This window comes from Pomacea canaliculata, linkage group LG6 (genome assembly GCF_003073045.1).
Source record: "Pomacea canaliculata isolate SZHN2017 linkage group LG6, ASM307304v1, whole genome shotgun sequence".
NCBI classification, from domain to species: Eukaryota; Metazoa; Mollusca; class Gastropoda; order Architaenioglossa; family Ampullariidae; genus Pomacea; species Pomacea canaliculata.
Genome location: NC_037595.1, coordinates 11315155 through 11329831, shown reverse-complemented (window position 1 = coordinate 11329831; position 14677 = coordinate 11315155). Strand labels below are relative to the sequence as shown.

Here is a 14677-nt window from a genome sequence, read left to right as displayed (position 1 = left end):
GAACGTTACCCCGACTGGGATGATTGAAGTAACTGACAAAATCTTAGTACACTTTTTGGATGAAGGTGTCGTCGCTAATGAAAGAGCCATATTCTTACTACGCTCCAGTTCCAACAACACAGTCGCCACCGACGAAGCTTCCTGACACCGTCGAAGATACGAAAGATATCATGGCAAAGAAGCTTCAGCGACGTTGGGAAGTTCTCCCGGGCAAGAACAAATATCATTGCAACGGGCGGATAATGATGGCACGGCAGACTGGAATATTCTATCTCACGTGTACATTAATCATCGTGACCAGTGGATTGTTCTTCGGTTTTGAGTAAGTCAACAGTCCTAACGAGGATACCAATTGATTCAGACTACCTGACTTTGTGTTATTTATAAATACTATATCAGTTTTTGTTCTTAAAGTGAAATATTTCCGAACGGAGTCTGCGGTTAATAAATGTGAATAGAAAGTATTGACAGTGTCACTCAAATGCATCTTAATTTCTTTTTTCTAAATATAATAAAGTCACAAAATATAACATATCTAAGGGATTACCATATCTTGAGAATTGATTGTACACATATGAAGAGTTTTGGTGCACCAGACGTGTATATCTAAGCATTTAACTTTTAGTAATTTTGAGATTTTACCATTAGCAATATTGACTTTTAATTCAAGAATTGCTCTAGATCTCATCATTTCACTTCTTGTTAAAATGATTAGTCAACTTACGCTATATTACTACTAATAATAGTCAAATGTACCACATACTTTATCACAGCAGTTCATCATTTGACAGTTAATATTAGCAATAATTCGTATTTCTTCTGAAGCAAAATATTAGATTGATTATATTTGTTGTTTATTCCTTGTTACTCCTCGAGAAGCATAGGGCTGCAAGATTGATTATAAGGTGTGAATATTACATGTCACATCTTTATTTTATCTTTAAATCTGCCTTTTTATTTGACAGTTTTAAAACAAGAATGTGTTGTATCAATTTTATGAAGAGTTTTATGATGTAAAATGGTTATTTATTAAATTCACTTATTAATAAGCTTGGTTTAAACAGAAACACTTTTGTGATAAGTACTAACGTAGACTATGAATGACATAAACTGTCGACTAAAAGTAATTTTTCCCTGGTTGTTAGCTGTGTCTACTTGGCGCTACATGTTACACCTGCAATCCCAGCTATTGGAGGAGCACTTTTCATTTTTGTCATGGCAACACTGTTCAGAACTAGCTTTAGTGATCCTGGGGTCATTCCTCGGGCAACTTCAGAGGAAGCAGCTGATTTGGAGAAACAGCTTGGTATGGATTTGATTTACATATATATGTATACTATTGGGTTAACTTGACTGCAGTAGTTAGCATTGTTAAACCAGTGAACTTTATACGATAATCATGCATTATTAATGCTAGTTATCCATCTAGGCACCTGTGAGACATTAAGTATTAAAAAAGAACAGAGATTAATTTAAGCTCCCAAGTTACTATATGCCATCTCAGATTAAGAAAAAATTTTCAGATTAAAATATTAAAAAATCCTAATATGTGGAGTTAAATGAACTAAATTGACACTTGTTTTATGTTCTGTAGTAGCAGCTATTTTTGTTGTTGTTGTTGTGATCTTGACCACCTTAAAGTTCCATGGTAATGGAGATGTTTGTTTTTTACCTCCTCTCTCTGTTGCTGATCAGACACTACAGTATGAAATACTAGCTCAGCTAGTGTACAGTTAGGAACAATGACTTTTAATTATTCACTGTTCATTGGAATATATATTGTAGACTCTCTGAAACACTATCTGTTAGACATATCATTTACTGTATGCCAGTTATGCATTTTTAGGAGTGGATATTACTTACACGCAGCTTATATTCATTTATTTAATGCTAATCATCAGTGAAGAAACCATAACCAGACAAATATATTTTAAAAATAAATGAGGCTCACATTTTTTTAAATAATTTTGTTTGCAGAAATTTTAGACAGACAGTTGTTTATAAGTTTCTTCTACATTTTCAGAAGTTCCAAATGCTGGCTCACCTGGTACTACTTACAGACCACCACCTCGTACAAAAGAGGTAGTTGTCAAAGGACAGGTAATAAAGCTGAAGTACTGCTTTACCTGCAAGATCTTTCGACCACCACGGGCTTCACATTGCAGCTTGTGTGACAACTGTGTTGGTGTGTACACTTTTGAAATAATTTTTGCATCTGTTGTCTGTTATATAGCTGTCTAGTCATATTACGCCATAATAGGCTTATTGGAGATTTTTAGATGTGCACTTCATAAAAATAAAAAATAATGAACAAAAGCTCTCGACATTACTTATTCTTAAAGAAGCAGGATAATTATTAAAGTTAACTAAATAAATGTATAATAGCTTATGATTTAGGAAGTGCCCAAAGTGTGAAATTGCATGCACAACAGATGTCACAATTTCTTGAGATTGCAGCGCATTCATTTTTTATTTATTTAGTTTTGAAACAATTTGATATAACTATTTCATAATTTTGGGCAAGTGAATTATATTTCTGAACTTTTTTTATCAATAACATGTATTGAAAACAGTAGGAAATAGATTTTCTCATAATTACAGGTGTATTTATTTTCTAATTAACACATTTATGTTTATTTTCAGAGAGATTTGATCATCACTGCCCATGGGTTGGCAATTGTGTTGGCAAGAGAAACTATCGCTACTTCTATCTCTTCATACTGTCCTTGTCAGTTCATTGTATATACATCTTTGCCTGTGTTCTCACTAACCTCATATTACGTGAGTATGCTTTTAATAGCCATTTATAACTTATTACTATAAATGAGATTGGACTCTTGGTATGGTGGAAGGAGGGAAATATTGTTAAAAATTACAAGACTCTATCAATTCTGAAGCTGACAGCCTCAGCAGTCTATTTGCATAGAACAATTTTTTAAACCACATTTATAGCAGGAACATATTTACATTACTGCTTATCCCTTACTAATCTACAGCAAGAATGATAGTGTACACAAATTGTCAAAAGAAGCTAATAACCTTGTTCATATCTACGTAAATATAGTACGAATAACACCAATTAAATAATCCCTTTATGGCTATTTTCATTTGAACCACATGCATTCTGCTGCATCTCCTGTTTGATTTTACCACCATACAACACTGTCACGCACAAATTAAAGCTCACAACACAAATTTAATATAGCATTATTTGCATTTCATCACGGTCCAGATTTTTATGTGAAAGCATACAGATTTAAAGAGAGTAGCTATAATCACTAAAATTGAGCCCTGACATTTAACCTATTGTAAATAAAATTGCTCCATGGATTTTAGAAGTTTGAAATCATTGGTAGATGAACATTAATTTAGCCTGTTCTAATCTTAAAAGTAACAACAGCAACATCTAAGTGAATCGATGTATAACTGTATCAGAAATTACCAACAATTAACTTAATATATAACTATATCAAAAATCTTCAAACTTTAAAAGGATGTTAGGACAAAATGTATGAGCACTTTTTTCAGGGCAGGGGGGGAACTGATGGTTACAATAGTAAGGCTAAAATAACTAAAAGCTAATTTTTCATAAATCTCATGAAATCTGTAAATAATCATAAATTAGTGGTTTTGATGTAACAACAGAATCTATGAGTAAAATGACATGAAAAAAAAAACCAAATGTTGCTTAAGAATATTAATTTGTAAGTTTGTTTATAAGACTTAATTACGTAGCTTAACTGATGGGAAAATTATCAGCTGTTTATAGGGCCTCTGATGTATCCCTTACTACATTGCTTTTAGTTATCCTCATCTCCTCTGAATTATCCAATTGCTACAAAAGGATATATTTCTTATTTTCATATTTTGTGTTTGCTTATCTTAACAGCATTACTCATGCAGTTGAACTAAATTAAAGACTTTTTCAAAACTTAGCATTTTCAGACAGCTGGTTTAAAAAAACGAAAGATAAAATCAATACATTAATGATGGATGGTTTGCCTTAAGAGCTCAGGAGTTGCTAATTTGTCAGTCAAACAATACTTGTATTTTATTATACCTTACACCTTTAAAAATATTTTATCAATGCCATAATTAGAAAGGGAAGCTACTGTCATACAATATTTTTTGAAAAGTTGCTGTGTGACTAACTATCACAAAAATCAGTTTGTGAAACAGTTGGCATGTTGGTATGGCAAACCACTGTTTTTGAAAAACAAAAAGTCGTGTGTCAGAGCCTTTATTGCATATGTTTGATCTAACCAAAGTTAATCAAAGAAAATGAATCTGATATAAATGAAGTCATCTCGTAATATTTTGCCTTTTTCTCTAATTCAAAGTGCATCCCCCAAATTATTTATCTTTTAGTAAACCATAAGTTCTAATCACTTTTTACATCCTTTGGAAAAGTCTGCACTGATTTGATTACTTTTAAGTTGGAAGGCAAGCCTTCTGTTTTAGTTTGTAGTTTCCCACTAGGCCACACATTAATCTGCAGGTTTTGAATACAGACCTAGAAATGGCAGTCCATAAAAGTCGTGCATTTGGTTCATGATTTCCTTTTGTATTTTGATTGGAGTGTGTAAACCTTATTTGTCTCTATAGTTCTATCTATAAATAAAAATAACAGCTGCAACCTATGTTTTGACATACATTCTGCACTTAGACACATTTTGAAGTTCATTTGTGTGTATTTCCAGGAGCACAGCAAGACAATTTCCTGACAGCCATGAAAGATTCACCTGCAAGATATCCTTTTATTGCTTGAGCTGTGGAAGCCATGTGCATAGCCTCTTAAAAAGGCAGTGCAGCCTTGTTTTGAACTGTTTTTACAGCTTGCAAACTGCCATAACCGTGTAGGCAACTAGGGCAGTTATTTCAGTATCGTGTGGAAATGGCAGAGTTCTGTTTTATGCAAGTTAACGTTTTGTCAGCCCATTATTTATTTAGATGGATTGGTTGGACTGTGATGCAGTCAGAATGTTTCACCCAAAGTTTACCTACGAGATGATATTCAATGCAGTAGCATGTGGTGCTTGGGGAATTTATTTGTGGAGCCTTGTTTGCCCTGGCATATTCTGTTGTCACTTTTTGTCTAGTGCCATTTGGGTCTTCAGTTTGTGTTTCATCTAGTTGACCTGTCCTGGATTTTTGTCCAGTTCTTTATCTGTATATGTACAAGATTGTTCTCTTCTTTTGTCTAAACATGGGCCTACTCTTTCTTATAAGATTCATGCTTCAAGTTATAAACAATTTTTCTTGTGTTATCTTTTCAGTCTTTTTACCCCAGCATCATTTCTGTAAATATTTGTCCTTCATTCTTTTGTATAATTTCTTCTTTCCAGCCTTCCTGTGTTTTGTTGTCAACTTTCTTTTGTTGTCTTTCTGTTCTGAAACTTATCTCTTAATCTTGCAAAGTGTCCTTTTCATTTGTGCCGAAAGCATGTTTATCATATTTTTTCTTTTATTATTCTTCCGCCATTTTTGTCTTTAGTTAATTCTACCTCTTTGTGAATCTCTCCACCAATTTTGAAACACCTAATTTTTTATACTATGAGTCCCACATTTCACATTTGTTCGTTCTTTGTTTGAGTTTGTTGTACCTAACAGATTTAAAAGGCTTAATAAACCAGATAAACATTAATAATGCATGTTGTAATTGACCACAAAAAAAATACCAGGTTCCTTGACAGCTGGATACCATTGTTGAAGCACTGGTGTGTTTCTTCTCTGTCTGGTCTATTGTTGGCCTGGCAGGTTTTCACACCTATCTGTCTACTTCTGAAATTACCACAAACGAAGATGTGAGTTCAAACAGATGTTCTGAAAAATGCAAGCATATATGTTGTATACCAACTATTTTTTCCCTTCCTTTTTTTCAAATTTTTGTTGTTTCATGTATGAGCATTTGGATGTTGGTTTCATTTCTCTGGCAGCTTTGCAAATAGGATATATGTCTTTTTTTCAACTCATTGCTTTTGCATGTAACTTTTTAATTTATTGTCAGTTTCACTGTTTGAATATAAAGGTACATATTTGACTATATCATTACCAACAGTGTGATCCACACAGTCTTCCTGGTTTGTGAAACTTGCTCCAGATGTCATTTCATGTTTTGCCTTAAGGGAATTTCTTTTCAGTCCACCATCTTCTTTACAGTGTCATTGAGTCATTGTCAGGAAAAAATTCTCAGCTATGTGATAATGGGGACTGTTATCCATACTGGAAATTGCTAACAAAACTAAATTGTTCTTTCACTCTTTTTCAAAAATATATCTTTATATAGCTTCTTACTGCAGTCTATCATTTTTAAGAAAGTTGAAACTTCAGTAGCAGTCTTGTTTCTTTCCGTACTCTTTTTGTCAGATCCAGAATTGGCTGTTATGTTTTTACTGCAATATTTTTTGTGTTACATGTTAAAAGTTTCTGTCTTGTATTTTTTGCATATCTGTATTGTGTTTTACCTTGCCATGAAATAGATGCAACTGACTTTCTTATTGATTGCTTTTTATGTATTCTGTTAAAATAAATATTATTCCCCATTTTATTAGGTCACCAGCAGAAATTAATTTTCATTTATGATTAACTTAGTTGCTGCACATAATATAAACTGAATCTCTTTAGTAATAATGTGATCACCAGTTGCAAAGTTAAAAAGATGAGATATATATAAATCAAAGACCAGAAAGCTCAAGACTTGCTGTGCAAAATTATCAATTTTTTTATCCCAATTAATCTCATTTACATTCTTATAGTCACATCTTTAATGATTTACTGAAAGAGTGCAATGAAACTAAGCATTTCTTACCCTTTATTTTTTGAGAACTTTAATTAATAAAGATTTATGGAAGATATTTCTATAAGATGTTCAGTATGTTTTATTTGCCAGGTGTTAGGTGCTTTTTCAAAGTGTTTATTTATTTGTATGTTTATTAGTGAGTTTTGCTTACAGAGAAGAGGGGAGAAATGGCTACGGTGTGTTTTGTTATTGAAGCTTGGGTGACTGTGAGAGCTAATCACTGCACAATGTTGCAGTATAAGCTCACCTGCCATGTACATTGTATTTGTAAGTATGCCTTCTCTGTGCATGCTGTAGAATGTGAGTACAATTCTTTGAGTGTTTCCTTGACTCTTGACACTGTGATTGAGGCTATCATCTGCTTCTTTTCCGTTTGGTCCATTGTGGGCCTGGCGGGATTCCATTCCTACTTGGTTGCTTCCGAACTTACAACCAATGAAGACGTGAGTACAATCACAGTTAACAACAGCAGAAGCGTAAAGGCTGTATTTACTTATAACTGTGAAACTGAAAAGGTTCGTTAATGGGCTGTGTAGTCTTTGTACAATTTTAATTGGAAACTATGTGAAGTTATATTTGGAGATGTTCAATATATTTCAACTTTTGCATGTTTACATGTGCACCTAAACCACTCAGATCTATTTAAGCACATGTATTCCAGCATGCAATTAATGAATGTATGCACATAATTTCCACACTACATGTGCAAGTGTTGATAGATGCACAGATGCATGAGTAAATGTTTACCAGCCAGCATACACAAGATCACATATCTGCATTGGCGGTCTTATTTTACTTCAATAATTTTAACATGATTTTTTTTTTTTTTTCTTAACATTAATCTTTTGCAGTGACATTCATTCTGCTTCTCTATAAATGGCTGCAGACAAATGACATTTTCTTCACCATCTCAAATGACATCCATTGATGATCTTTATTTCTGCTGCCCAATGTTTGTGTACCCAAATATCTAAGGATGCTTGTTTTTAATTCTGTTTTGCAGATCAAAGGCTCATTTACATCCAAAAGAGGCCAAGACAACTTTAATCCTTACAGCAAAGGTTCCATTTTCAAAAACTGTATGCAGGTGCTATGTGGCCCTACTCCTCCAAGGTATGAGTAGTGCATGTTATAAGTACTGTCCTAGACTTAATTTTTTTTTTTGCAATGTAGCTTTGCATTTTGCTGAAAATTAATGTTTATATACTGTATATGCTCAAAGTTTATTTAAAGTTTGCGTTTGGTTACATAAAAAAAAAATTTTCAGTAGATAATAGATCTTTAAAAAACACAAGATTGTTATGTTGCTTGCACAGTTTATGTTAAGCTTACAAATATTTCTATCAATTGTTTTTATCTACATGAAAGGTTATAGACTGATAAGATGAAGAGAATCTGGCTTAAAATAAAAAACAGGACAAGCTTATGATAGTCACTTTGAAATAGTCATGATGAAATATTTTTTAAGATATAAGTTTTTGAAATTGATCATTTCCTTTCTTGTTATGAAAATTCTCATAGATAGTTACTTACCAAGCTTTACAGTGGATCTGCTCAATCAGAAATTTACTCTTGGTTTTCCAAATCCAAAACCAAACTTACAAAAGGGTTATATGATGAGTGGGAAGAGTTGGGAAGGAAAAGAATCATCTGATGACTGTTATATCTCTTTACCGCCATTGCAGTGCTGTTATGTTTGAAAAGAGCATACCTGTGTATCTTCAAGTGTTTGGTTTTCCCTACTTGACCAAAAAAGAGTGTAAAAAGAATCTGCAGCCTTGACACCTCCTGATGAAATTTTGTCTTATCTGCAGTTTGCTGGACAGACGCGGCTATGTAGTTCCTGACGCCATTCAGTCAAATGTAAGTGGGGCCGAAGCAAACAAAGAGTGTGAGAGTAACTCAGTCAATGTGCGTCATGAATATTACGGCTCTACAACAGTCACCAATCAGAAAGTAAGGTTGATGTTGACCGTTGGTGAGAGTGGCTTTCCCTTGCTACATGTTTCCTTGTCGCTGCCTGTAGATGCCATGCGCACCTGCAGTGCATGTTGCAACCTTTGCATGCCAGGCATCTTTTGGTACTGCATTTGATTTGCAGAGGCTTATGTGATCTGTGCACAGGTCTCAGCGCATTCACATAGACCAGACAGTTAAAAAATAGTTGTCACAATGGTTAGCCTTTCAGAATCTATACATAAATAAATTTGAACTGATGCTGATGTTTTTTAACCTTTAGAAGGAGCAGTTTTTTACATTTTACAGTAAGTAAGTGTAATAATTAGTTAAGACAATAAATAGAAAAAGGGGCATAATAAATAAAATGTGTAGCAGTTTATAGCAAAGTCTATAATGAGCTGCATTTAAAAGCAGACATCGGTCACTTTACAGAATGATGGGTGGTGGTGTACCTTTGTCTGCTTTTCAAGGATTTGTGTGATTTGTTTTGAAGCAAATAGTGGTGCTCAGTAAAGATAACAAAAGTGCATAGGGAGGTGTGCATGTCATTGTGCACTTGAGATTGTTTCTTTTTGCACAGATGTTGACAAGTGTTGTTAACCATTTTTGTAAAACTTACCAGTGACATTTGTAGACTGTCAAATATCTGCTGCTCTGATTTTTGGAAAGTATAGATTTTATTTTTATTTTTTTTATTAAATGTTTGGCAGATAGAGTATTTCCTTCCAGTGTGCTCAAGTTTTTTGCAAAATAAATTGCAGTGTGAACTGTTGGGAAATGTCACAAATCCTCTAATTGGTTTAAACTCCTGCAGTTGGCTGATAAGAGGTCACTTTTTAAATCTTTTTTTATATCACTTTTGTATTTTGAGACAGTTTAGAGGTAGCTTAGCGGGCTATCACTTTTTTCTGCCAGTTTTACTGCACTTCAATGTTATCCATTATAGCATTGGCATTTTTGGTGTTTCCACTTTCGTTCTGTCTTATTGTGATAATTCATCTGCTCACATACATAACCTGTTTACAAATCTTACAATAAATGGGTAGTGCCTACCTTGTTAACCACAAAGACAGCAGAAAACATGATTGTCTATTTTATTGCAATGCAAAATAAAAATAAAAACACTTTGTCCTAGCAAACAAATGCTACATTTTATAAACCTGCAGAATCTTGAAATGGATTACATGATGAACTTACCAATGATGATAACAGTAAACAGATACCTACTACTGGTAATACATTACACTGATTATTCAGAATCATTAACTATTGTTCTTTCTGGTCCACTCAGAAATCTTTACATTCAGAAAAAAGAAATATATAGAAAAGTAGAAGAACCTATATAATGCATAGATTTTATATCTTTTTCATGATAACCTCCCTTTTGAATTATGTTGTTAGTTATACATGGTTATAAGTAGAATACATAGAAAATATAGAAGATCATACCTCTTTTTATATTTAAACCCTCGATTGATTCTGTTACTTTTACTTGGTTATTATGATGAAAATGTGTTCTTATCTTTTTCCTTGTAATTTGTGATAATAAATTCATTTCAGCTGTGAATATTTCTTTAAAATATTTAAGTATGATACTAACTTTCAAAAAAGAAGAGCTGTCCGTGCATGTGAAAGTGTCTTGATTAGGTAATATTAGTTTCAGAAAGAATTTAAAGTTGTTGGTATCAGTCATCCTTCACAAAGTTTTAAGAAAATAGAGAAGTGGCTAGAAGTTGTTTGGTCACAACAGAGTTCATTTTGGAATATTTATAGATCCATTCTGGTCTTTGAAAGATGTTTAAATGTATGCAGAAAGCAGCAAGAAAAGTAGCTGTCAGGTTATTTCTCTTTTATGGGTATTAAAATTTGCAGTAAAATTTTTTTTTTTTTTATTTATTTTTTTATTTTTATTTTTTGTGGTGTGGGATATTTTCCATATTCTTGCACGACTTTCTGTGTGCAGTAGGCTTTTGGAATTATTGTTTTCATAAATATTAGGAGAAATTATGTTTCTATTGTCATTATCTTTTGTGTGAAGAAGAAAGCTTATTCATATAACTTTTCCCTTTAGTCTGTCTTTGCAAAATCTTATCCTAAACTGTGATTGTTGGCATGCTTCAGGTGTCCATTTACATTACATTCTCATTACATTTTGTATTGGCCATTGTTGAAGACTGAAGCAGGAGTGGATCTGCTTGTATCTTACTATTTCTGCAAACAACAAAACTTATGATTATTTTGTTCTTTTAACCTACAACATTTGTACAGACCACTATTTTTGGCTTCCATTGTAATTGGTAAACTTCCTTTGCTGCAATCATTTTAGGCAAAGTTTCTTGCTTTTGTGTAAGAGTTGTGTATATGCTATTAATCATATCCTGAATTAAAAAGTCTCACATAAATACACAAGATTGCAAGCGACTTTAAATACCTACACACAAGTTTCTTCACAAAACACTGGCGGGGTCTTATTACTACATCAAAAAATGTGGAAATATTTCTAGATATTGTTAAAAAATATTAATATTGTATTTTTTAATGGGTCAAGAAGCCCTGTCAGAACAAAAGTGGCTTTTGCTTCCCTTGTGTAAACAGTTCAAAATTGTATGCATTCACTTTGCAAGCTTGGCTAACAAGTGACATGTGTGATCATTGAATGTCCTGCTCCTGTGTACTGCTTATGCTACACCAAGAATATTTATATTTTCCTGTTTTAAAGTTCTATTTTGTGGAAGGATACTGACCATCATTTGTTAAAACTAAAGATTGTCACTTGGAAGTGGTCACATTGAAATGCATCATTGGGTATCATATTAAATATGTCCGTTATAAAAGATGCAATATCTAAGGATAGAAAAATTATGGAAATACATTTTTCCATCTCTATGTATTTTTGTGATTTTTCCTGCCTTTCAAAATTGCTATTCAAAAGTGATAATAAGCACATTTACATATGGAAAATATTATTTACATTGAAAAAATTTAGATCATTTACACATTAACAAATGCATTCTTACTCAAATTCACTTAAACACATACACACACAAAGCGAAAGTAAAATTGTTATAATTTCAGTATAATATTGACTTGTTTTTAAGGTATTTCAGAGAGGAGGCATTTTTTCTTAGACATGAAAATAATGTTATGTTACTGTTTCTACCTTCCAGACAGGAAACATGGGCACTAGTACGATACCTGACTTTACATCTCCAGCAGTCATCACATCATCAGAAGAAGTGCTTCCCTCCAATGACAGCATAAAAAAGAAGGAGATGATTAGCTATCAGTCACCTGACGGCTCCATAAACAGCAAGCTCCCACCTGTAAATGGTAAGTTTTCTCTCATGTAGCAATCATAAAGTCTAAAGGTGCTGGGAAAATAGACAAAGACTGCACTATACATGGTACTTTTTTTTTTTTGACAGAAATCAGATTGTGATCTATCTTTGGATAGAACCTCTCACTTTTGTTATCTAGACAGTGAACACAAAGGCTGTGAAAATATAAAGATGCTTGTCAAGCACAGCATGATCTGTTAGCTTCATCATCACCACCACTTAAAGTTCATTTTGATGTTTCAATCATTAGTATTGCGTGATAATATCCAGTGGTTGTGTTAATGTTATTAAAGAACATAAATAATTGTATTTACATAGATTATGTAGATGCAGTGTGTTACTGTATTTTGTGATTGATTCCTACATGTAAAAAATTCTTGTAATGTGGCATTCCCTTACTAATTTGAAGATTTTGCATTTATCCCTCTTCTTCACATAGCTCAGTTCTATCTCTCCCACACTTCCTCAACCACCACCACAACCAGGTGTGCACAGACATTTACTTTCAAGTGAAAGTGATGGAAATAATTGATATTATTTGGAATGATTCCTTGTGCAGCTTGAACATATTTAGTAACTGTGTACATTGTATAAAAAAGGAATGTTGCATTTCAGTTGTCAAGAAAGTAAGTTTAAAACAGCAATTATTTGCTTGCCGGTTTACACATAAAACATTCTTAGCCTGTGAATTTTTTAAAAATTAGATATAAATAATATTGAAGTTTTAAGACAGGACCTAGCGATAAGGCAGAAGCTAAGTGCTTGCTACTGTGGCAGTGACACTTAAGCATTACAGGTTCAGATCTTTTCTCTATCTTACATAATTCCTCACTGAGAGAGATGTACCAACCATTTCTAACTCTAGACCAAGTTGCAATGGTGTAACCTTAGCTGCTGGTTTAGGATACTACTTGAACATAAATCTTTCAGTGCAATCAGCTTGAAGTGTTAGGAGAAGGGCAAACATATCATAGCAGGCAATGATGCCCTAGGCTCTTCCTTTTCTATTTCTTTCAGTATTTCTAAAAAATCTAGGTTAAACAATTTGCTTCTTGAATCATTTCTTTCATTTTGCATTATTACAAGTTACATTACTTTTTTTTTGTTTTAGTAGAATGTAAATTTTTGTTAATGTAGTATTTTTAGGGGCCTTTTCCAGACCATTCTCTGTTTACACCTGGTGAAAAATTGTAGCTGATGACTTATGAGTCATTACTGGAGATTTTATTTTTTCAAGCCTTATAAGGAAAGAAAATTTGTTTTTTAATTCCGTAGGCACAATGAAGATTCATTTTCTTGTGACTGTATGCACCATTTCAAGCTTAAATGTGTCTTTGAGGGTTGTGGCATACCACTTTGTTGTTGTGGTCATTGATGTAGCTGAAGAAATCTGAAAATGCAGGAAATGGTAAAAAAAAAATTTTAATTATCTTAGTGATATATCTCACTGTCTCTCTCTCTTTCTAACATTCCTTGCACCTATGTGCCTACTCCTGTGGTTTAGAAAGATTTATATCAAGATGATTTTATTAATGCTTGCTAAGGAACATCATCTCCAGCCACATGTGGAGGTAATTATCTGGATATTGTGACATCTCAGCTATTGTTACAGCCCTTGATTCAATTTTCCTTATGTTGCTTGTCTTCAGTTTACCATATCTCTTTAGGCTTTCAGTAGCAGAATTGTTTACGGAGGTTTTTCTCTCTGTTCAAAAAAGAAATGTTATTTTCACAATATCCACTATCTAACTGTATTCTTCTTCATTCTTTACTTTTAATTAAATTTTAAAGTATGTAAGGCGCTTTTCTTCTCTTTCCTTTGTTTGTGGATGTATTAAATTGTGTATGTGTCTTATTTTGCCTTTATTTTGGTAGTCTATTTTAAAGGATTTTTGTGCAGTTTCCTTAATTTTCTAATAGTGTTTGTTTTTTTTTTCCCCTCTTTCCTCTTAAGTGTATTCATATGCAAGGTGAAGATAGCTTTGTTTACGCTTACAACGTTGCTTGTTTCTTTGTCAAAATACCTTACTTGGTTGGCTCACTATTACTTTTGCATTTCCTTTATCTCTGGGAATGTTTTAAAATTTGTGTATGAAGTTCTAAGTTTATTTTCATCAATTCTGCTGTGAGTTGTAGTTTTGAGAACATGTCAGTATGTGTGTGTGTGGGGGGCCAGATTGTGTGTGTTATTTTGTTTTTAAATTCCACTCTTGTTGCTTCCCTGACATTATTGTTTAATTACTTAACAGTTATTAACAGTTACTCTAATGTTGAAATTATGTTGGAAATTGCTGATGTGTTACAAAAAATGAGCATGATTGAAGGGGAAGTAACAATATTAGTACTACCCTTTTGTGTCTGTGTTCTGTAGTTACAAGAAGCAAACACAATTGCCAATCAGTATTACATCTGTATTATGATGTTAATATAATAATCATTTTAATGCATTCTTAAGCAATCTGAGGTCAATATTTTATTTTCACAAGTGGCTTGGTCTTATCTTCCATTTTAATTGAAGACCACCAAAGAATTGAGAGGCCCCTCAGGCAGTAGTCAGAAGTCGGCTTTTGTCATGTCTGCT

General features: G+C 33.1%; 1 protein-coding gene across 10 annotated transcripts in view; it reads left to right on the top strand.

Moving 5' to 3' along the window:
• The window catches only part of LOC112565627 (palmitoyltransferase ZDHHC9-like), a 35214-nt gene that overhangs the window by 8150 nt on the left and 12387 nt on the right, over positions 1-14677 (top strand). For 4 of the 10 annotated variants that reach the window (XM_025241185.1, XM_025241188.1, XM_025241193.1 and 1 more), the window contains 10 exons: positions 109-322; positions 1146-1306; positions 2024-2185; positions 2644-2781; positions 4701-4749; positions 7140-7242; positions 7803-7912; positions 8614-8755; positions 11926-12088; positions 13641-13667. In XM_025241185.1, coding sequence (XP_025096970.1) covers positions 109-322; positions 1146-1306; positions 2024-2185; positions 2644-2781; positions 4701-4749; positions 7140-7242; positions 7803-7912; positions 8614-8755; positions 11926-12088; positions 13641-13667 — 1269 coding nt within the window. Of the gene's footprint in view, positions 1-108; positions 323-1145; positions 1307-2023; positions 2186-2643; positions 2782-4700; positions 4750-5701; positions 5805-7139; positions 7243-7802; positions 7913-8613; positions 8756-11925; positions 12089-13640; positions 13668-14677 lie in introns of all 10 variants that reach the window. The other 6 variants (XM_025241187.1, XM_025241189.1, XM_025241194.1 and 3 more) reach the window with 3 other exon arrangements.